The sequence below is a fragment of the Haliotis rubra genome, unplaced genomic scaffold (assembly GCF_003918875.1).
Source record: "Haliotis rubra isolate DU_JTF1 unplaced genomic scaffold, ASM391887v1 Scf351, whole genome shotgun sequence".
NCBI lineage: Eukaryota > Metazoa > Mollusca > Gastropoda > Lepetellida > Haliotidae > Haliotis > Haliotis rubra.
The window spans coordinates 436,732-459,615 of NW_025767026.1; the positions used below are offsets into that span (position 1 = coordinate 436,732).

Below are 22,884 nucleotides of genomic sequence, written 5' to 3' on the forward strand. Positions count from 1 at the left end.
ACATTAACCCATTTCATAATGTACTTTCGACGTTTTTGGTTTCCCGTTTTTGTGTGAAAAAAAAGTATTAAAATGCAAAAAGAAAAACAACAAATGGTACTCACGTATTACACCGGTCATGTACCTGCTATATTGGATTAGGTCCCTAACCCTAACCCTAAACCCTCAGCCCTAACCCTAACCCTAACCCCTTGAAATAATCCTAGTAAATAGAATGCATTGACCGAACCACCGGACATGTACCTACTATATATTGCATTAGGTCCCCAACCCCAACCCTAACCCTAAACCCTAACCCTAGTCCTAGTCCTAGTCCTAGCCCTAGCCCTAGCCCTAGCCCTAGCCCTAGCCCTAACCCCAATCCCTTGAATTAATCCTAATAAATAGAATGCATTGACCGAACCGGCGCAAACACGACTGACGTGTCTAGTGTAATGCATTATTACCGCTTCGAAAAATAAAATACTAATAAAACACTTTTCTATGTAATGGTGCAAATTACTGAATGACAAATATATATATGTAAATTAAAAAAAAATTAAAAATATAAAATACACAAAACATAACACCTCAGCAGCCCGTAATACAAATAAATATGAGCGTATTAGTGAAAAAAGGAAAATATTTCAAACTGGTGCTTGCAAAATATTGCGCATCCGCCGGTATACAACTACTGGAAACTCTCAACATCGTTGGGCTTATGCAATGACATAGCTCGTAGAGATGAAACACCAGTGAGCGGAGCTTATACGCACTCGCTGAGCCAGACAACCGTGTTGCCATGCAGGCGTCATAAGGCATTGTTTCGAGAACGTGCTTTCGAACAAAATCACATTACATTACGTAAAAGGGTATTATGACGTATTTTTAAAGTTTGTGGTGCTGTTTGTTTGTCTCGCTCCAGATAAGGGCCTAGTCGGCGTATGTACGGATATAAATTTGCACGATATGGTAGGAAATATTTTGGAAAACGTAGCAGATACGCACCACAGCAATGGTGTACGGTCTTAGAATCATTTACAGTCGTATTGTTTTATTGTTTACTGACCTGCTTACGCAAGACTAGCAATGAAACACAAGATTACTGATACTCCATTAATTTCCATTCAGTACTCTAAATGTACACTGAAGGTTTTCTAGTACTCTTACATTGAAAAAATAAGGAGTATGTACTCCTGATGTTGAACAATTATCTGGAGCCCTGGTATGCAATTAAGGACATATATTCAAGAAACTCGAATCCTTGCAAACCACGATCACATTACTGAGTGTTAATATCCCATTTGTCTTGCTCATGGTTGATGACGATCTGCAGCCGTAAAACCAAACCTAACGTTCGATACAGAAAAGGTTATTGGAGCTGCTGCAATCTGTTGTGATTGAAAGACATTTGCTCTGGGAGCGGACTAGTGATTTCCTGCTATTGATGGCATTCTAATAACATATGCTGGACCTACTGATCTGGTATTGATTAAATGCTGAATATGTGTTGGGGAGAGTTTGTCACTTGTCCATGAAATACTATTCTCAGACATTGATACAAGTATTATATGGGGAAACACTTAGTGTTCATGATTTCATGGGTAACAAGGAAGCCTGGGTTGTAGACTTCCCAGGGAGCTGAGAATATTAGTCAAGTGACATTGATACAAACATTATATGGGAAAACACTTAGTGTTCATGATTTCTTGGGTAGCAAGGAAGTCTTGGTTGTAGACTTCCCAGGGAGTTGAGAATATAAGTCAAGTACCATTGATACAAGCATTATATGGGAAACACGTAGTGTTCATGATTTCTTGGGTAGCAAGGAAGCCTTGGTTGTAGACTTCCCAGGGAGTTGAGAACATAAGTCAAGTGCACAGCAATCCATTGACTTGGGAAATAATGTAGCGGAGTGAGTATTCACTTGGTGATTGGTATTTGACCCGTTATAAATGGACATATCATGATTATAGTGTGATACATCTGGTATCGATCAGTGTAACAACTGTGTGCTCATATTTGATCGTATCCCACAAAATATGGTTCATGGCACTTGAGGTCTGACAGACCAACTTCACCCTGGACTTTCCTGTGACAGGTTGTGAAGATAGCTGGAATACTGGTAAATCTGGTGTTAGACCAGCTGGCTCATTTCAGCTCGCTCTCCTCCTCACTCCTCACTCCTCCTCACTCACTCCTCACTCACTCACTCACTCACTCACTCACTCACTCACTCACCTCACTCACTCACTCACTCACTCACTCACTCACTCACTCACTCACTCACTCACTCACTCACTCACTCACTCACTCACTCACTCACTCACTCACTCACTCACTCACTCACTCACTCACTCACTCACTCACTCACTCACTCACTCACTCACACTCACTCACTCACTCACTCACTCACAAAATAAAACAAAAAACCATCTAAACAACATAAGTAACCTATCTACCAAACTCAAATTGTTTACTAAGTTTGAGTTTAATATCGATTTCAGTTTATTTCAAGAAATGCATTTTCAAATCTAAAATTCAGATTAAAGTTTGCTTCAAGAAATCTGGGCCTGATCCTGTGAACCTGTCTGAAGCTCATCTTAGCTCACACATATAAACGTCAGAAGGAATACATGTATGACAGGGAAAAATACATACACATCAGCGACTCTCTTGTTTTATATATTTGTATATATCACATGACAATATTGGTAGAGCTATGAGTACCAGGTCCTACTCCGGACCCAAAGTCTCAGTCCACATGTACCATCCTGCCCATTACCTGCCATCAGCCAGCCATTAACAGCTGTTTCTATCACGGCCTGTCTGCTTGTTATATTCTGTAACAACATGTCGGTACAAATCAGTGGTAAATCAATGAATGACACAGTCTCTGTGTGTAATACTCATGCTGTGGCAGTCACACGTATCATAGCGCCATCAAGGCAGCTGCCAAGGAGTGCCGTAGAGTGAATCTGTAGAATGTATTGACCGACCCTGTATAGAAAGTATGGAATAAGTTAATTATATCCTTCCCGTGAGATAAAAACAGATTCGTGTTGTATATTGCTTACTGACAGCCGGACATCCTATCTGGTTTCTCTTTTGGGATTTCAGGATAGAATTGATCCCTATTAACACATGCCCGTCATTTGAGCAGGGTCCCGGTTCAATTCCCCAATTTGGTATAGTGTGTGAAGCCCATTTCTGGTGTCCTCTGCTGTGATATTGCAGAAATGTTGGCAAAAGCAGTGTAAAACCTCATTCATTCATTCATTTCATCATTTGGTCAACCTTATGTATCAGGTGTTAGGGCTGTGAGTGAGTGAAATTTTGACACAATTCACTATTTGTTACAAGGGAGGAGTGCAGAGAAAGGGACAGCCAGGTGTTAGAGAAGCACGTGCACAAGTGCCCATCAAGTTATTGATTCATTAGCCTGTGCCGTGCCGTCTCCATCCTTTCTCGCACACAAACTTTATGGATAACAACTTCTTTATTTCGTGAGTGCGACGTTTTGTGTACAGTTGTCAAGCAGGAATGATACATGAAGACGGGGGAGATGTATATATACTAAATGTAACAATGAAAACAATACATTAGTCAATCATGTTGTTTTCTTTGTCAATTTTTTTCATGTATCATTCCTGCTTGACAACGGTACAAGAATCTGTATCGAAACGTTGCACTCATGAAATAAAGAGAAGTTGTTATTCATAGAGTTTGTTCCATATAGCAGATTCGATCCCCGACCGCGTCATACCAAAAGACGTTAAAATATGGTACTTGTTGGTCCCTGCCTGGCGCTCGGCATTAATGGGTACAACAAGGACTGGTCGGCTCGGAGTCAGTATACTGTGTCTGAGTGGGGTATTCATGCTTCACTGCGGCATGGTATCTCAGTGGGCTAGCACTATAAAACCAGCTAAAGTCTGGGCTAGTACAAACAGCTGCACATACACATACACACGCATGCACGTCGTCATCTGAGCGAAATATTCTCAAGCACGACGTTAAACCCAATTTCACCTCACCTCCATATAGCAGAATCTGTAGCGAAACGTTGCACTCATGAAATAAAGAAGTTGTTATTCATAGAGTTTGTTCCATATAGCAGAAGTTGGCCATATACCCACTTGAACTAAAACTGCAAGCTTTGCTGATCAGTCCCTCCTCAGTTCCTCTAAGTAATGAGTGATGTGTTGTATACTCAAGGAAACGAATAAGGGAACACCTGAAAGTACAAGTGTTCCTTTATTCTTTTCCAGGTTTCTTCTCAAGCTTTGTATTGCACTGTGGGTGAAATTCTGGAAAAGAATAAAGGAACTCTTGTGCTTTCATGTGTTCCCTTATTTGTTTCCATGAGTATATTTGATGTTTCTATTATTTTTTCAATATTGACGAGTGAGTGAGTGAGTATAGTTTTATGCTGTTTTTAGCAGTATTCCAGCAATAACATGTCCGGGAGCACCAGAAATGTGCTTCACATGGGGAATAGAATGCGGGTCTTCGGTGTGACGAGCGAATGCTTTGACCTCTCGGCTACCCGCTGCCCCCAGTATTGAGGAATATGTTTTTCTGTAACAACTTGAGATAAAATTTAATGTCTCAACTGTCATCTGCTTGTAATGTGTGCTGTAAGCTTGAATGTATAAGCCAATGATTAGAAGAACCTTTCGGTTGATTGTTTATTGATCTTTGGTGACAATTATGTAACTGGCATGCATTATTGATGTATAAGAAAACAATGATGTCATTGTATCCGTCACAATGTTCTCTTCTTTATGCAGGTAATGGCACACAACAGTTCATCAGCATCCCGGTATCCTTGGCAACGGGAGGGAATCAACAGATTCAACTCTTGACGACGTCCAATGGGCAGATAATTGCCACGAATCTTGCCAGTTTACAGGCGCTGGCACAGCCTCTCAACCTTGGCCTGGCAGGAGTCACAGGTAAACACAAGACTAGAAACCATTAAAACACGATCAGATGTGAATAAATTGTTTATATCATGTTGACTGTCACCATGACAGCAGATCCTGACTCCAGTTTGAATTTGCAGTGTGTAACGTGACAGGGGAGACAACTTGGTGTACCACAGTTGGTGATGGGATTACAGGGATCGAACTAGTGCTCAATTTGTGTGCCATGACGCTTTAAATTTTGAAATGGCTCAGATAAATATTTTCAATATGCCCTGGCAGCACAACAAGAATTATGAAAATAATACCTTGATTCATTTAATAGAAAATAAGATGAATATAACTAACTGGAATTATTCAAGATCTGTTTTTGAATGCTATTAAACTGTCTATTGGTGGCCCTCTTTCTCTATTTTGAATACCATTGTGCATAGCAGGAAATCACGGTTTGGATTATGACAAAGCTTTTGGGTTAGTTTGTGGGCCCAGGACAAATGACACTGAACTATTCTTGCAGGAAAATTCAGAAAAAGCATGTGCACAAGTGCCACAAAGTTATAGATTCATTTACCTGTGCTGTGCCATCTGCATCCTTTCTCGTACACCTGGCTGTTCCTCTCTTTGCACCCCTCCCTTGTAACACTAGTGAACTGTGTCAAAATTTTAATGATAGTTTGTTAAACAACTTTTTTATTTTTAGGACATAAATTCTGAAAAAAAAATCACAGAGTTGGTCTGATATTTTGATTATGATCAATGTTTGATTGAGTATTATATGTTTAGTAGTTTTCGAGTTAGATTGCAATTCATTGGTCCGGTTTTGAGCCAAAAAGACTTAAAAGATAAATATACCTGGGAAATAATAAATCAGTTGTAAACCTTCTCCCAGTTCACTTTTAGGCTATTCTCAAAGACATGCAAAAAAATTAATACATTTCACTAAGTTTCTGGTTAAATGGGATTATCAAGAATCATATAATGGCTGCTTTGGAACAGGTGGCAGCGAAGAGCTTGGAAGGGTAACACAAATGTCATGGTATGGATAGAAGCTTATCTGGTAACATGTTAGTTGAAGTCCAGTAACTGCCGGGGATGTTACTAGTTATACCTCAGTCTAGTAACTACCAGGAGGTAACTGGGTATACCATAGTGCAATATATATACCATTGACCTGTAACTTCCCAAGGGAGGTAACTAAGTACAGGATAGTCAAGTAACACCTAAGGGGAGGTTACAAGGTAATATCATAGTCCAGTGACATCCCAAGGGAGGTAACTTTGTACATAAAAGTCACCCAGTACATTGAAGTAGAGGGAAACTGGGGAATATTTTAAGTGAAGATTATATTATCAACAAATAGAGGAAAAGCATCATGCAATACTGTCTGTGATTACTAGGAAATATATTGCTGTTCCGTACCAAATGGTATTTTTCTCTTAGCTTTATGTTATTACAGCTGGTTCAGCCGTAAGTAATTTATGGTGATTGAAATGCTTTGAGGCATGACGTGATACGGTTTCATATGTTGTTCCAATATGGTGGAAGAGTCAGTAGTGTTTTTTTACATGCTCTTTGTCAGTGAACAATAAAAGTCAAAACTAATGTTCCCCGTGGAAAGATATCTGAAAAAATTGCCTTCATCTTGTTGAATAAATGTTCGATTCACATTCACTTCATGCCCCTATTTTTATAAGACTGCTGTACGTTTTGGCCATTGTGAATACCCAGGGTAGACATGGCCTTCCACAACGTATGCTTGTCATACAAGCAACCAGGGATGTCATCCTGAGGTCACGATATGATATGTATCTTGATCGAGGTCGATATGTATCTTGATACCAAAGTGATATCATCATGTATCTTGATATGTATCTTGATACCGTGGTCACGATACCATATGTATCTCGATACCGCGGTCACGATACCGTATGTATCTCAATACCGAGGTCACGATATGATATGTATTTTGATACTGAGGTCGTGATTCGATTTGCATCTTGATACCGAGGTTACGATACCACGATTGTGAAATTATAAGTTGTTTTTAGTCACGATATGGCTGAAATATTGCCGATGTGACTGTAAACCTTAACTTACACACTCACTCTTTTTATGAAGCCCACTCATTTGTCTGGTCAGGTAATTTATCATCTACCATATTTCATTCATATAATAATGTTAGCATATTAATAGGTCGGTAGTCACAGCCTGAAGTTTGTCACCTTGAAGCTGTCTGTTAATGGTGTCACCTTGAAGCTGTCTGTTAATGGTGTCACCTTGAAGCTGTCTGTTAATGGTGTCACCTTGAAGCTGTCTGTTAATGGTGTCACCTTGAAGCTGTCTGTTAATGGTGTCACCTTGAAGCTGTCTGTTAATGGTGATGTTATTGTTTCAGCAGGCAGTGTGTCCAGCCCTGCAAGTCACCACGGTAGCAGTAGTAGTAGTAGTCACGCAGTGTCGAGTCAGTTGGCAGCAGCGTTGCCACAACTTTTGTCCACAGGAGCACAGGGTCAGCTGCTAGCACTTGGCACACAGGTAAGTGGAGCTTGTGGTAGTGGGGCGTTACCATGGTTACAGCATTATTGTGGGATACTGGTGGAAGTGGTGCGTCACTATGGTTACGGCATTGTTTTGGGGATATTGGTTGTGGTATGGCATTACGATTGCTACAACATAGGGGGTACTGGTGGTTGTAGGGTGTTACCATAGGTACAACATAGGGGGTACTGGTGGTTGTAGGGTGTTACCATAGGTACAACATAGGGGGTACTGGTGGTTGTAGGGTGTTACCATAGCTACAACATAGGGGGTACTGGTGGTTGTAGGGTGTTACCATAGGTACAACATAGGGGGTACTGGTGGTTGTAGGGTGTTACCATAGGTACAACATTCTCGAGGGGATACTAATGGTAGTATGGTGTTACCATGGTTACACTATTGTTGAGGGGATACTGGTGGTAGTTGGGTGTTACCATGGTTACAATATTGTTGAGGGATACTGGTTGTAATTGGGTGTTACCATGGTTACAATAGTGTTGAGGGGATACTACTGATGGCAGGGCAATTCATGGTTTAACAATATGCAGAGTTTTCTTTCTTGGTAAAAGTTGTCTTTCCCTGTACAGAGTTGTCTCTTTTAGTCAGACAGAATTGGGGTAGACTTCTGGTTCAGGATAATCTTTGCTCATTTCCTAGACTTCTTCTATCTTTGTTTTCAGAATGCAATCCGAGGATTATCGTTAGATGGAAAATTCAAGTTCGATAATCAGGTGATTATATACTTTTTAAAAATTAAAATTTGAATGATATTAAATGGGGAGAAAAAAACCCAGACAAATCCAAGATGCTGTGATAAATATTTGTCACACTTTATATGTACTGTCTATGGTATCCGTTTTACCAAGCCAAATATCATTTCTCAAATTTGAGATGGGGGTAGGGGTGGGGTGGGGATGATTATCAACAGATTTCCAGTTTCAAATCACTTATAACAACATTTTCAAAATTCTTTGACTCTTTGACTCATGGAGATATGGATTCTTTGACTCATGGAGATATGGATTCTTTGACTCATGTAGATATGGATTCTTTGACTCTTTGACTCATGTAGATATGGATTCTTTGACTCTTTGACTCATGTAGATATGGAATCTTTGACTCATGTAGATATGGATTCTTTGACTCATGTAGATATGAATTCTTTGACTCAAGTAGAAATGAATTCTTTAACAGACTCATGTAGATATGGATTCTTTGACTCAAGTAGATGTTGATTCTTTGATGCAAGTAGATGTTGATTCTTTGACTCATGTAGATATGGCTTCTGTTTACTAATCCAGAACTTTCCACATTGTAGGTGCTGACACCGGTCTCTGTCGCTCAAGTAAATAATTCTTCAGCTTCCTCCAACCAATCAACTGCTGGCGCTGCAGGTCATTCAGCCAATCACAGCATCTCTACTTCCCCGTCATTACAACAGACGCTTACACAAGCAGTGGGTGGGTCGACGTCGCACACCGTTGTGGCACAGCACAGCCCCACGCGACCCTCAGCACTTTCCGCCAATCCGGCAGCTACCTCGAATGGACTTCCCCCCTCCGTTAGTCAATTGCTACCAAGTAAGTTGCCAAAGAAAAACTTTGATATGAAGGATGAGATTCTATAAGGACTTTTTGGACCACTGGAAATGGTAAATGTTCTGTATTAACAGAAATGCTTATCAAACTGTTGATACAGGTATGTAACATGTTTGTTGACTGAGGAGAATGGCTATATTTTTTGGCCTGGTTTTGACCTCAGGCAGTGATCATGTACAGGGTGCCGTTGTACAAAACAACCTTAGCGGTAAGACCACCTTAAGTCTATGTTAAGGTATGGGATTTACGGTCACCTTAGAGCTAAGATCTCTTTGTACAATGGTACCTAGAAGTATATAAAAAGTGTGAATTTTAGTAAAGTTTTCAGAAATTCTATCTAAACCATTAGCAAATGAAGAAAATCAGTTTGGATTTATGAAATATTAAAGAAAATGTTTAAAGGTGGCAAATTTTCCTGTGGGCCAAAATGTTGCTGTGATACCTCGTCCCTTGCTTTTCATACTGTTTGTGACAGCTCCGATGGTGCCTATTTAAGTGTTGCACTTACTTCCGTTACAGCACATGTTGAGTTTTGTTTTGTTCATGTATTCTATCTCATGTTTGTTTTGTCAGTTACTGATAAAATACATGGTTATATAAGTTGCAGTAAATTTCAAAATGTTCATCAGGAAGAGAGACGTATCATTGACATGATAAGGAAACTTTTTAAGTGTATAGGTAGATAAAACTTGTTTGGAAAGAGAATAACTTAGGTAGACGGAATTTTGACTTATTAATCTTGGCACGAAACATGCCATTCATTATCAAGGCACAGGACCTGTAAATTTGATTTTTGGGTATATATTCTAAATATTATCATGTTGATATTGTCATTTTGAGACATGAAGAAAAAGCTTGTAATGTCCACACTACATGGAAACTAACTATAGTTGGCTTCAGATGAGATTATGTTTGAGTTTGAGCTTGTGGATCATGTCATATTGTATTGTTTTCAACAATGAAAGATTTTTATGGCATATCATTACTGCTGACCAATCAGCATTGAGAATTGCAAAAATGCACAATTACATTTGAAAGTTACAACAATTTATCAATTTACCCATTTTGGCAATATTGGTCCTTGTAGTTTGTGTGCATTGTGTGTCTTATTTTGAAGTATTTAGAATGAAAAAATAATTTGAAATTTATTTAAAAAAAAAATCAAAATCCTTACTGAAATTTATATGGAATAGAATCGCTATAGCTCCTGGACATCTTGTGCTACGTACTGCTTGTAGTTTTCTATTGATTTCTCGGTGTAGCAGTATGTGTATACAATGTAGTGGATTACTGCGACAGATGTAGAGTTAAAGCTCTTGCTGTATCTTACTGTTGGCTGCTCATTGTACGTTACTGTAGTTCTGCCTCAGTTAACATTGAGTTTGGCTATTTTTTCTGCACCTGTTTTCAAGAGAAGAGCACGGTGTCTCTGCCCTTGACCCTCTCAGCCCCTAAGACCGTTCTGACCTCAAATGGACTTCCCACCAGTATTAGTGAACTCATACCAGGTAAGTCATGGCGAGGACTCCGTGATCGGTGGCACTGTTGTACTGATTGGTTTATGGTTTCTGTGACCCTAAATAAATGCGAAAATGCGTGGGAAATGTTAAAAAACTATGATTTTTTTTAAAGATATTTGTTAAAAACTGAAAGATGAACTCTTTGAATAGAATTTAGAAGCATTTAGGGTGAAAGTGTATGGATGACGACATCTGTAACATGTGGAACACAATGTTTCTATAAAAGTAATAGCCAAAGTGGGGATTATTTTGTTTTAATGGACTGTGACCTCTGGTGTGACCTGGGGCGTGGAGGGATACACACATGAGACGGCCTGTAAGACCCTCAGTCAGCGCAAGGCACAAGCCGCTACCAACCTTCCCCCCAGCTATCTTAACTTGTGAAAAAAAAGAGGAATTTTAATGTGTAATTTTATGTTGTCAGAAATAAAATGACCTTTCTCCTCCTTTTCTCTTCTCACCCCCCCACCCCAACAGCTGAAACCTTATAATGGGGAATCTGTGATTGTGATTTACATAGGGGAGATAACTCTGCTTAGCTTGTATGTGTGGTGTCATGGATGAGCAAGCCATGTGTGTCCCTCGAATCCTCAATGGGCCTTATGAGTTACAATGGGATCCTCACGTCTAACATTGGGACTAGTGAGACTAACATGTAGATAGATTCTATGGATGAGAGACCCACTATGTATGAGAGATCTTGTGTGCTTGAGAGACCCACTATGTATGAGAGATGCAGTGTTCTGGAGAGACCTACTGTGTATGAGAGTGAGTGAGTGAGTGAGTTTAGTTTTACGCCGCTTTTAGCACTATCATGGCGGGGGGCACCAGAATGGGTTTCACACATTATACCCATGTTGGGAATCGAACCCGGTTCTTCGGTGGGATGAGCGAACACTTGAACCACTAGGCATTCCCACTGCCCCAGTGTGTATGGGAGACCCAGTTAGCATTACAGACCCTATGTGTATGTGATACCAATTATGTATGAGAGACCCATTTCAAGAGAGACCCATTGTACATGAGAAACTAGGTGTACCTCAGAGACCCAGTGTGTATGAGACACCTGCTGTGTGTGAGAGATCCAGTGTATGTGAGAAACCTGCTGTGTGTGGGAGACCTGGGATGTGTGAGAGACCTGCTGTGTGTGAAAGACCTGCGTGTGTAAGACACCTGTGTGTGAGAGAGAGAGAGAGAAAGAGAGACCTGGTGTAAGACACCTGCCGTGTGTGAGAAACCCGGTGTGTGAGACACATTCAGTGAGAAACTTGGTGTGTGTGAGACACCCGCTGTGTGAGAGAGATCCGGTGTGTTTGAGACACCTGCTTTGTGTGTGTGTGAGAGACACCTGCTGTGTAAGAGACCTGGTGTGTGTGAGAGATCTGGTGTGTGTGTGTGTGTGACACCTGTTGTGTGTGTGAGAACCGGCCGGTGTGTGTGAGAGAGAGAGAGAGAGTGAGGCCTGGTGTGTGTGAGAGACCCAAAGTGTATGAGGCACCTGCTTTGTGTGAGAGACTCAGTGTGTGTGAGAGAGACACTTGCTGTGTGAAAGACCCAGTGTATATGTGTGTGTGTGTAAGACACCTGCTGTGTGTAAGAGACCTGGCATGTGTGAGACACCCGCTGTGTGTGAGAGATCTGGTGTGTGTGTGTGTGACACCTGCTGTGTGTGAGACCCGGTGTGTGTGTGTGTGTGTGTGTGTGAGGCCTGGTGTGTGTGAGAGACCTGAAGTGTATGAGGCACCTGCTTTGTGTGAGAGACTCAGTGTGTGTGAGAGAGACACTTGCTGTGTGAAAGACCCAGTGTATGTGTGTGTGTGTGAGAGAGAGAGAGCGAGAGAAAGAGAGATAGAGAGAGAGAGAGAGAGACACTTGCTGTATATTGATCCAGTGTGTATGAGAGATCCAGTGTGTATGAGAGACCCAGTGTGTATGAGAAACACTGTGTGAGAGACCCAGCGTGTTAATCTGTATGATGGCTGATAATCTGTACGAACCAAGATGAGAAACCTGATGTGTTTGAGATATCCGGTGTGTGAGATACCCAGTGTGTATGAGATATCCGGTGTGTGAGAGACCCAGTGTGTATGAGACACTGTGTATGAGATATCCAGAAACTGTGTATGAGACACTGTGTATGAGATATCTGGTGTGTGAGAGACCCAGTGTGTATGAGATATCCAGTGTGTGAGAGACCCAGTGTTTATGAGATACTCATTCTGTCCTTCTGCCCCAAAACTTTGTCCAGAGCATATCTCTTAAAGTTTACAAGCTAGGTTTACCAAACTTCACACACATGTTAATCATTACCCACAAATGTGCCTTTTGCCATTTGAATGTTCATCAGAATTTATTTTTTTGCTGTTTCCATGAAACATGACCTCATGTCTGTTAGGGACATGGTGTGTATGAGGGACTTGCTGTGTGTGAGAGACAATGGGTATGAGAGACCCATTGTGTATGAGAGACCTGGTGTCTATTCAAGACCTAGTATGTGTGAGAGACCATAGCTTCTATTTTCCCAAGGTGATTTTGTACCAGTGTCTGTTGGAGGTCTGTTGTTAGCCATTGCGCAGATGAACCTCTGCAATTCTGCAATTCTGAACAATTTTGTACCCTCTCTATACAACTATCTGCCAATCAGTGACTTTCAGTTTGGTCGTGAATATTGTCGCTGTCAATATAGCAAACAGTTTCCTTTCCAGACACAGTGGGCAACTCAACTGAGAGTACGACTGTAGATGGAATCAATTTGGACGAGATTAAAGAGTTTGCACGGCAGTTCAAGATCCGTCGATTGTCGTTGGGACTGACCCAGACACAGGTGGGACAAGCCCTCAGCGCCACTGAGGGGCCAGCTTACAGTCAGTCAGCTATTTGTCGGTAAGATCCCACCCTCCACATGGCATATTCCTGGATCCGTTGTGTCACAGGTTTGTGGTAAAGGGAGGTAATCCCCAAGATACCACAACATCTAGTGTCCACTCCAACATTTGATAATCCTCGCTGCTTCGCTGATAAAACCTACTGTGTTTAAAGACTTTCAGGAAGTGACTTTTAGAAGAAGTAATACACGTAAAGACGAACACTTTTTTGAGGAACATGACTTTCAAAGTTTATTCTTACTTCTTTATCAGGTGAATCTGAAAGTCGTGTTCCTCAAAATGCAAATTAGACAGCCATAAATTCTTACCTATATCTTACTATGTTTGTTAGGACCCTAAAAAAGGATGGTGTAAGTGTGCATGTGAAAATGTTAAAAAGTCACAATAATTCCATTTCAGATTTATAAATGTGAAAATGAACAATACCTGACAAGGGTGTTTCTACCTCCTCTCTGTTGTTTCAGGTTTGAGAAGCTGGACATAACTCCGAAGAGCGCCCAGAAAATCAAACCTGTGTTAGAGAGATGGATGCTGGAGGCGGAAGAGCGGTATAAGAACGGCGTTCAGAATCTCACCGAGTTCATCGGCAGCGAACCCTCAAAAAAGCGCAAGAGACGTACATCATTTACGCCCCAGGCTTTGGAAATATTGAACCAGTATTTTGAGAGGAACACCCATCCCTCTGGTAAGTAGATCAAGGGATGTGTGGGCTGAAGGGGAATAGTTATCGTGGGAAAGTGGGACTGGCCTTAGAACACTTCTAGCTGCTCCTTCCCCCATTTTCTATGCAACAATTCCCCCCAACACATGTAATTATGGCCTTTGTCCATGCACTTTGTGGGGCAGTTGGGTAGCCTAGTGGTTAAAGTGTTCACTCGTCACACCGATGACCTGGGTTCGATTAATCATATGGGTACAATGTGTGAAGCCCATTTCTGGTGTCCCCTGCCGTGATATTGCTGGAATATTGCGTAAAGCGGCGTAAAACTGAACTCACCCACCATCATCTGTGCTGTAGCTGTGTTAATTTTTATATCCCACCCCTTCTGGTATTTTTGTGTTTCAATATTTAGGATCCACCTCACCTTGTCTCTCTCTCCCCACCCCCTCTACCCCCCAAACAACAATAATTTAGTGAAAGTAAAATAAATAGCCCCATAGCCCATGTTATCCTTATTTAAATGACCAGTCCATGTATAACATCCAATTCTATATCGTTTAATTTGAATAGTAGATCAGTTTGTTCAGTTATGTTTCAGGATTAACAAGCTACACATACTAAAAACAATATTATTGTTATTGTTAATTGTATGTCTTCCAATTTCAGGTGCTGAAATGACAGAATTAGCAGAAAAATTAAACTACGACCGAGAAGTCATCAGGGTGTGGTTCTGTAACAAAAGGCAAGCGTTAAAAAATACGATAAAGAAGTTGAAACAAGAAGCACCGTGACTCATCCGTGGACGTATATGCGGCATAGTTTAATGTTTGGCCAGATTTGTTAATTATTTATTATTTCAAAATAGGTTGTTTTTTCTCAGGGCTATGATCCATAGTATAGATTGAAGAAGCAGGATTCAGATCAGATTTCTGACTTTTCAGTAGAAGGTCGAAACGGGTCTGTCACTGTCATTACTCCCCCTTGTAAGACTATATCTTCCAGATAATAATTGATTAATACATTACATTGCTGAAAACAAATATTCACTCGTCAATTCTATGTTGATGTAGATAATATGACTTTATTTGTCATATCGTCAGTGTACAGATACGTTTAAACACAAAAAGTGACCTTTTCTATTAAGTCAAACATTAACCATTGAACGTAAAAATCATGGAAATTCTGAAGAAATATAGTCCTCAACATTTGACAGAGATTTGAAGGTTCTGGTTAGAGCTGACAATTGCTGGCTTGGGAATAGTATCTTACAAAGACTTCCATACCATGGAAGCTGAACATGTTCAGCTGCATTTGTAGTCATTTAAAATGAGAATACGCAAGTTTCTGTTCGAGTTGAGAAACAACATGAAATAGTGCAATATCTTTGTCAGATTCTGAGAAGTATAGTTTGTGAAGATATAGTCTTACAGAGACAGGTGTTAAAAATGTGTTTCAAGTGATTGGGGTTCGGTACTGGTAATTCTGCGTCTCCGAGTTAGTGTTCAAAATGTTTTCTTCAAACAAGAAATGATGTGAAAAGAGCTGAAAATAATTTTTGTAGTTCGGCAAAGCTCATTAACATTTTAAAAAGCTCATCTACTCACTTTATAAAATTTTCTGAATTATCAGTACTGAATGATTTAAGCAATAGCTTTGTGACTGAAATGGTGGTCATGTGACTCAAGCTTTTTTGTCCCATGACAAGCTAATCACATGACTGGATCACATAGTCACATGATCAAAACAAAAGTCACATGACAGAAATCCCACTGAGATCTGATGCTTGTTCATGCTATGTAAGTTGAAGCTATTATGTGATATTGTGTTTATAGGTATGTAGTGCTCTATAGGTATGACTTGTCTCCCTTGAATTCAGAACAACATGGCAGTACCATCCATTTTGGACAATCACACACTGGGTGTGTATTTCCTTTTCAGGAATTGTGTGAAGAATGTTAACGCAGCATTCATCTAAATTCTTCGTTGAATTCAGTTTTAATTAAAAATATGCTCCTAAAGTATAAGAGTATATTCACTAAGATGTGAAAATTCTTGTGAAAAAGTTATACTGCAACATATGTGTTATGTCGTTTGGTCCATTTTTGAAGAATAGCAGATTCACAGAATTTGTGCGGTACTGCCAAGCTGTTCTGAATGTCAAGAATAAGGTTGTTATTTATTCCTGGTAATTTTACCATGTCTGATATGTTTTAGAGGTTGGCAGTTGGTCAACTGTGTGCTGGTTTCTGATGAAGGCTTTTAACCAGGCTTGTAGAATCTCTGCGACAACTGAACGTGATGCTTGTGGGATCACATTGACCTGATGAAGTTGTGATAACGTGTTTTGATGATGTGAACAAATATTTGTTAATTTTATAACTGAGTCAGAGTGTATGCTTCTGTAGTCCTGCGTAAAGTGTAATACGGTTGTATTGCAAGCAGTTTTAGATGCCAGATGAACACGCCTTCAGTGACTGTAAGTCATTCATAATCTCTCTAGGAAATGTTTATTACCTCATATGAAACTGAATGTCCTTTGTTATATTGTGGAAAGGTGCAATTTATTGCTAGGTTTGTAGATTATTATGATGTTTAAATATTGAAATAGCAATTAACATTTCAGTCTAAATTGTGAACACATGAAAGTTTTCAGACAAACAGCATGACCATATTCAGACCTGTAAGTAATGCTGTGTTCAGATGGTTACCACGATCGTGTTTGTGGATAACACCTGTAATAAAAATATAATAATAATAATAAGTTAAACTGTGATCAGTAGTTTTCAGATGGATTTGTAACCATTTTGAAAATCTACTCCATTTTATAATTGAATTTTTTTGTGGCTTATGAAAACATGGTAATAGACTGTTAACTGCATAAGGAATACTATGTTCCATTAAACTAGTTATCTGTGTCAATGGGCTCAATTTAATTTAAAAGACCATAACATTTTGGAGATTTAATCTTTGAGACAATTTGATTCATATCTGAATAGATATTTTATTTCTCAACATAAAGCATGACAAATGACTATATTTATGTGACAAAAATGGCAGATCCACAACTATTATCGGTAGTACATGTCTTGAAGCATGCATGTACGAATCTGGTAAGAAATGGTCATGATGTAGAGCCAAGGACCTTAATTATTTCCACATGTTTTCTACACAACGTTTTAACTATAATCACTAAGTAACAACCGTAACCAGTAATCTGATGATAAACTATATAGTTACGATAGGTCCTAAAGTTACGAACACTTTGTTGACCAGGATCCAGGTCATACTCGTTGACTAGATCTTAATGTGTCATTATTTTCACAATATCAATCAGTGGATTGTCTGGTCCTGTCTCCAATAATTATAGGCTACCGTCATATAACTGCAATTTGTTGTGCTTGTACCTTATTTTATGACACACCAACTGTTTCAAATCATCCACCCTGTTTACAGCACCGTGTGCTGAAATTAATTTAGCAGACTAAAAGTTAAACAACATAAAATTGATTCTGTGATATCGGCCACTGTGAACAACAGTGGTAGAAACCAACTGTAAACAACAAACAAAGAAATCCTGTGGAAATACTTGAGGTCATTAGTGATAGTTTTATCTGAAGCTTGACAGATACACGAGGGACTCCTTCAACCCATAGCTTACATTAAGAAGCTATGATTGGCATGATGATCGGCAAACCACAACTACTTAATATCAAAACACACATATAATGAATGAACTAATGTGAATCAGAATATTTGTTTATTTGTATGTGTATTTATATCTTAATGCTGCCAAATATGTGTACAAAATCATTATTTATTTAACTTAACGTAGTGCAAGTTATAGTCACTGGTCATCCTAGATGCTATCGCAATCAAAATGTACATACACGGTAGCATAACGCTGATTTTGAGTCTGTTTCTGAAACCAGTTTCTTAGGCAAATTAATATACAAGAACTGTTGTGATAGTTTCTTTTGAATTAACAAAAAATTAAAATATTTCATTTCAAAATATAGTAATTATAAGTTCACAAAGCAAATCTAAAATGGCCCATATTTTTACCAAATTTGTCAAAATATGAAAAATAGGGAAGTATTTTGTCAATGTACTGACAGAATATATTTTAATATTGCTGGGTTATTTGTTATCTTTGAGCTCCATTTTTTATTATTTTTTTTCATTTGAATGAAATGCTTTTAAGTGATTTGTCATTACGACTCTGGGACCAAGGTCAGCTACAAGCTCACAATAACTCTCTGTATCCATACGTGTTAAATATGTCTGAAGTTGATGTTTAAGCTGTTAGAATCTGTACATGTGCAAGAAATATATTGCTGTGCAATAGTCACATGTGGGCAATGGCAGCATGTGCATGCGCTGTACATTATGGCAGTTGAAATGTTTCATACATAGCAATTTTGTGTTGACTCAAAAGATCGTACCTCAATTATTTTTATTTGAAGAGACGAGATGTTCATACTGAAACTGCAGGTTACTTAAAGGGGGACTGCTATAGGACTATTTGGCAGTACTGGAGAGTACTCTTGACTCTTTATGATCTACAGTGGACACTGTGTTATCTGGCTCTCTCTGTAAACTGGAATATATTTGTGTCAAAACTAAGATTGAAAGTTGAACACTTTGGAATCTGTCTATTCCAGACACTGGCACTCAATCTTTAGTTACGTCTTTCTGATGTCCCTCCACCGTGATATTGCTTGAATATTGCTAAAAGCGACATAAAACTAAACTCACTCCAATTACTTCTCTATTCAGTGCCATTGCTTCTGATGAAATGATTGGCAACTCAAAAGAATTACAACAGATCTGACTGTGAGTGTGCTGGCAATATTCATATTTATTTACCATGTCAATTAGCTCTGTTAATTAGGAAAACAAGGTAACTAGTAAGTGAAATATCTCATAAAATCTGTTTGATGGTTAAATTGGTCAATGCATTTCAAAATCATCTCTTCCTTTCATTTTGAACTGTCCAGTTCTAAGTGATGAGACATTTTTGCTGGTCCCATCTGATCCAGTTAAAAACAGAGGCCACATTAAGTCAGCTCAAGAGTAAATGTGAGTAATTGTGTCTCAGTTTATTTGGTCTCTATTTACATTGATACTCCGGAAATATATTCTTGGCAGTCGATTCCACCAACATCACGAAGTGATATAACTGGATTACTGTCCTAAACTGCATAAAACTCACTCACTCGCTCACTATAGACAGTGAACATGGTCCCTCTTTAAAGGAAATGCAGATATTTCATAATTAAAACCACTCATGTTTATCATAAAGCTGTTTCCCATAGAGTAGAGTGTTCGACAATCTCATTATTTCACGTCCGATCTTGTCCGGTTTGCAAACTGAGTCTGTTTGTTTCCAATAACTCGAGCAAAGCAAGTCATATGAGGAGACGTTTCTCCCCTGCTTTAAGTGAAGCAGTGTTGTTTTTTTACAGTTCAAGAGTCTCTTAATATATTCACGTTTGTATGAGAAAATGTATTAAATATGTTTTCACAATAAGTGTTATATAAATATATATATACATCATTTTCAGTCATTTATGAAGTTTTCAAAATTCTCCAGTTTACATTATTGAGTGAATGTTACATTTGAGCGATCTACAGAACAGAGAAAAGAGCAAAAACTTACCAAGAGAGTATTTTAGAGATGTTTTTAACTAAAGAAAGACGTGGTTTTCATTTTATAAAAATGATAAGATTATTGAGACATATTTGCTAAGTTTGTAAATAACAATGAATGATGAATTCCATTTATGGATAAAGGTTATTTTGAAATCTATTTAAAGATTGTGGAAGTCGAATGTGTCAAATTTGCTGAATCGACAGAAATGACTCCACATATAAACAATCTTCCCGATTGTGATTCTGTTACTATAAATGTATAAATATATGGTTGTGTTGACTGATGTACGCTGGAGAATTTTGAAAGCAAAGCTAGTCATGTTTTCATTCTCCTGTGTTGATATTATCCTTTATTTTTGTACTTAAACTAGATGTAGATCATCATTTGACATATCAGTTTGACTACAGGGTCCATTGCGTTGAACAAAGTTTGTACCTTAGGCTTGTATATGTTGAAGAGGAGAGGTCAAGACACACAGCTGCTTTCATGCAGATGCAATTGTAAGAAAATGCCTACACTGTGTGTAATATGATGTAAGTGTTGCTATGACAACAATATGATGTAAGCGTTGCTATGACAACAACATGATGTAAGCGTTGCTATGACAATAATATCATGGAATTGTTGCTATGACAATAATATAATAATTGTTGCTATGGAAACAATATTATGTAGATGTTGCTCTGACAATAAGATGTAAGTGTTGCTATGACAACAATGACAACCTGGAGCCGACAAATGTTGATATTTGTAAAGATGTGGCACCTCCTTGCTTCCTTTGTGAATTAATTTGCTTTCTTTATATTTGTTGTCATAGCAACATTTATGAAAATAAGTGATTGTATGTATACTTTCTTTCTGATTGTTTTCATGGCAACAGTTGTCAGTGTAATGAGTTGTATATTTTTGTTATGCTTGTTGTCATGGCAATGTTTACAAAAATAGCTTGTATGTATGCCTTGTTTATGTTCATTGTCATGGCAACATTTATGTATTAACTAGTGATATGAATCATTTTCTCATCTTCTCACAATGGAACTACTTTTTCTCATGGAATTATTGCATATTTGTGAAATCTGACCTCATATTGGTTTAGATTTCGAATTGTGCTGATATGAAGTATTGTCCATGTTGTGAGGTGTGTTCAGTGACTCTTGCCCCCATCGTATATTTTTGTACTTTTTAGTTATTTTTACTTTTGTAGAACCAAATTTATCCATAAATTTAGTCCATAATTTGCTGAACATATACGGACACATCACCCTTTGACATCTAACCATGATTCAGTACAATGGCTATTATATATGGTATAACATGTTTATAACTGTTAGTAGTTGTATGAATATGTTATGCTGCAAAGGTTACAAATAATTTCGTCATCATGTTTACGTTGCATTTGGAACATAATTCCCCAGCTCATCGATTCCATTAATCATATTCTTCTGTTCAAGCAGGTCTTGGATACAAGTGATACACAGGTTAATCACAGGTGTTCAAAATGGCGGCCTTTGTACTGGGCTGAACTGTGAAGTATTGGATTTATACCAATATCATTGGAAGATTCCTGTCAAATTTGTATTATATCATAATAATCCTTATAGATTCGTCATAATCTATGTGATTCATACTTAACTATCCATGTATGGGCACTAAATGGATACACAAAGTCTGATGAGATGTACAGGATTCAAACTCATTATCTCAAAACATGACAAATTCAAAGGTGTATGTAATTTTGAGAAGTATTATTTGAGTGTCAGAATCATTTGCTGGAACCCTGCACAAACTTCTCAATGGAGAAACATTGTTTTGCTTTAAACCCCACATGAATCTTCATCATATTTAGTCATGTAATGAAGGACAGCTTTCATGTTTTCATCTTCATTCTGTGTCCATAGAATCCAGGAAAGTGCTGACTTGTTGATCCATGCTGTGTACATATTGAACAATCAGTGTTTCATCTCTGTGTGGTTATTGTGCTGTATATGACGGGGGAAAAACACAATGAACCCATCCTCGGCCTTCAGGGAGTGTTTCTGATTAATTCCCATTATCACCCTTGGTCCAGTGAAGCACTATTATGGGCCTGTTTCCTCCAGTGTTTCATCCGTATCATGTAGAATGTTATTATTTGATCACTTTGAACTGACAATGTTTTTTATTCTCACTCTTTTTTCTCAACTATTCTCGTGAAAATATATTTAAGTGAGGGGCAGCCTAGAAGTTAAGACAAAGGCTCGTCATTCTCATCAAGATGTGATTTCTTCCGTAGATGCAGTGTATGAATATTGCATCAGTATTCAGAGCATGGCAAGGAAACAAATCTGTTAGACAACTGAAATTTAAAAAGACTAATCCTTTTCTACCCGAAATCCAGTTGTTTTACAGAAACCACTAATATGAAATAAGGTATGGACAAGATGGCCGAAATGATCAATGATATTTAACCCTGATATTGGTGGAATTTTACGGTAGGTCAAGGTCAAGGTCACTCGTCTTCAAGGTGGTCAGAGTTGTGTTAAGTTCCATGGGTGTTAATCGGAACGGATCAGCCACTCCCTGGACGCAGGACACTGTTACTGTTGCTTCCATCTAGTTATTGTGTCTTGTTGCATTTATTCCCTGATCCAGTAACAAGTTATGTGTTTACGTGTCAAATATGTTTTGCTGTTTTTGTTCGTGGCCAGTGCAATATTTATTCCTTTTTTCTTTTGTTATGTTATCTCACCATGAGTCTTCAGCTGACAAAAAATGGCATTTTAGAAGCAGTTCTTTTTATTTATTTGCTGTTTTTTATTCTACAGTACACAACTGTTTATCATGCATTCAAAGTCGGGTTGGCAGCCAAGATTTGTGATATTGCATTAGGAAACAGTTTTTCAAGACCTGCCGTCCTCCGACCTTCCCACCGAATAATAGTCCCTAAATAATGTTCAAAAGTATAGAAAAATATTTGAAAAAAAAGAGGTTTGCTATTTAACATTACTCATCTCTTCTTATTGTGACACATTTTGGCCTCTCTTCCTCTTTAGATGTAAGGCGTCCAATCCTAAATAATCTTACATCCCAGGGACAGATCCAGAGAGGGGGTGTGGGGGTTGTGCGCCACCCCCCAACTTCCC

At 38.6% G+C, this 22,884-nt stretch overlaps 1 protein-coding gene across 8 annotated transcripts in view; it reads left to right on the forward strand.

The window, feature by feature from the left end:
- Window positions 1–22,884, forward strand: part of LOC124285083 (POU domain, class 6, transcription factor 1-like) — a 94,179-nt gene extending 71,295 nt beyond the window's left edge. For 5 of the 8 annotated variants that reach the window (XM_046721237.1, XM_046721245.1, XM_046721239.1 and 2 more), the window contains 8 exons: window positions 4,773–4,937; window positions 7,303–7,442; window positions 8,126–8,176; window positions 8,764–9,025; window positions 10,456–10,551; window positions 13,269–13,446; window positions 13,913–14,133; window positions 14,776–22,884. In XM_046721237.1, coding sequence (XP_046577193.1) covers window positions 4,773–4,937; window positions 7,303–7,442; window positions 8,126–8,176; window positions 8,764–9,025; window positions 10,456–10,551; window positions 13,269–13,446; window positions 13,913–14,133; window positions 14,776–14,900 — 1,238 coding nt within the window. In that variant the 3' untranslated portion in view covers window positions 14,901–22,884. Of the gene's footprint in view, window positions 1–4,772; window positions 4,938–7,302; window positions 7,443–8,125; window positions 8,177–8,763; window positions 9,026–10,455; window positions 10,552–13,256; window positions 13,447–13,912; window positions 14,134–14,775 lie in introns of all 8 variants that reach the window. The other 3 variants (XM_046721241.1, XM_046721242.1, XM_046721243.1) reach the window with 3 other exon arrangements.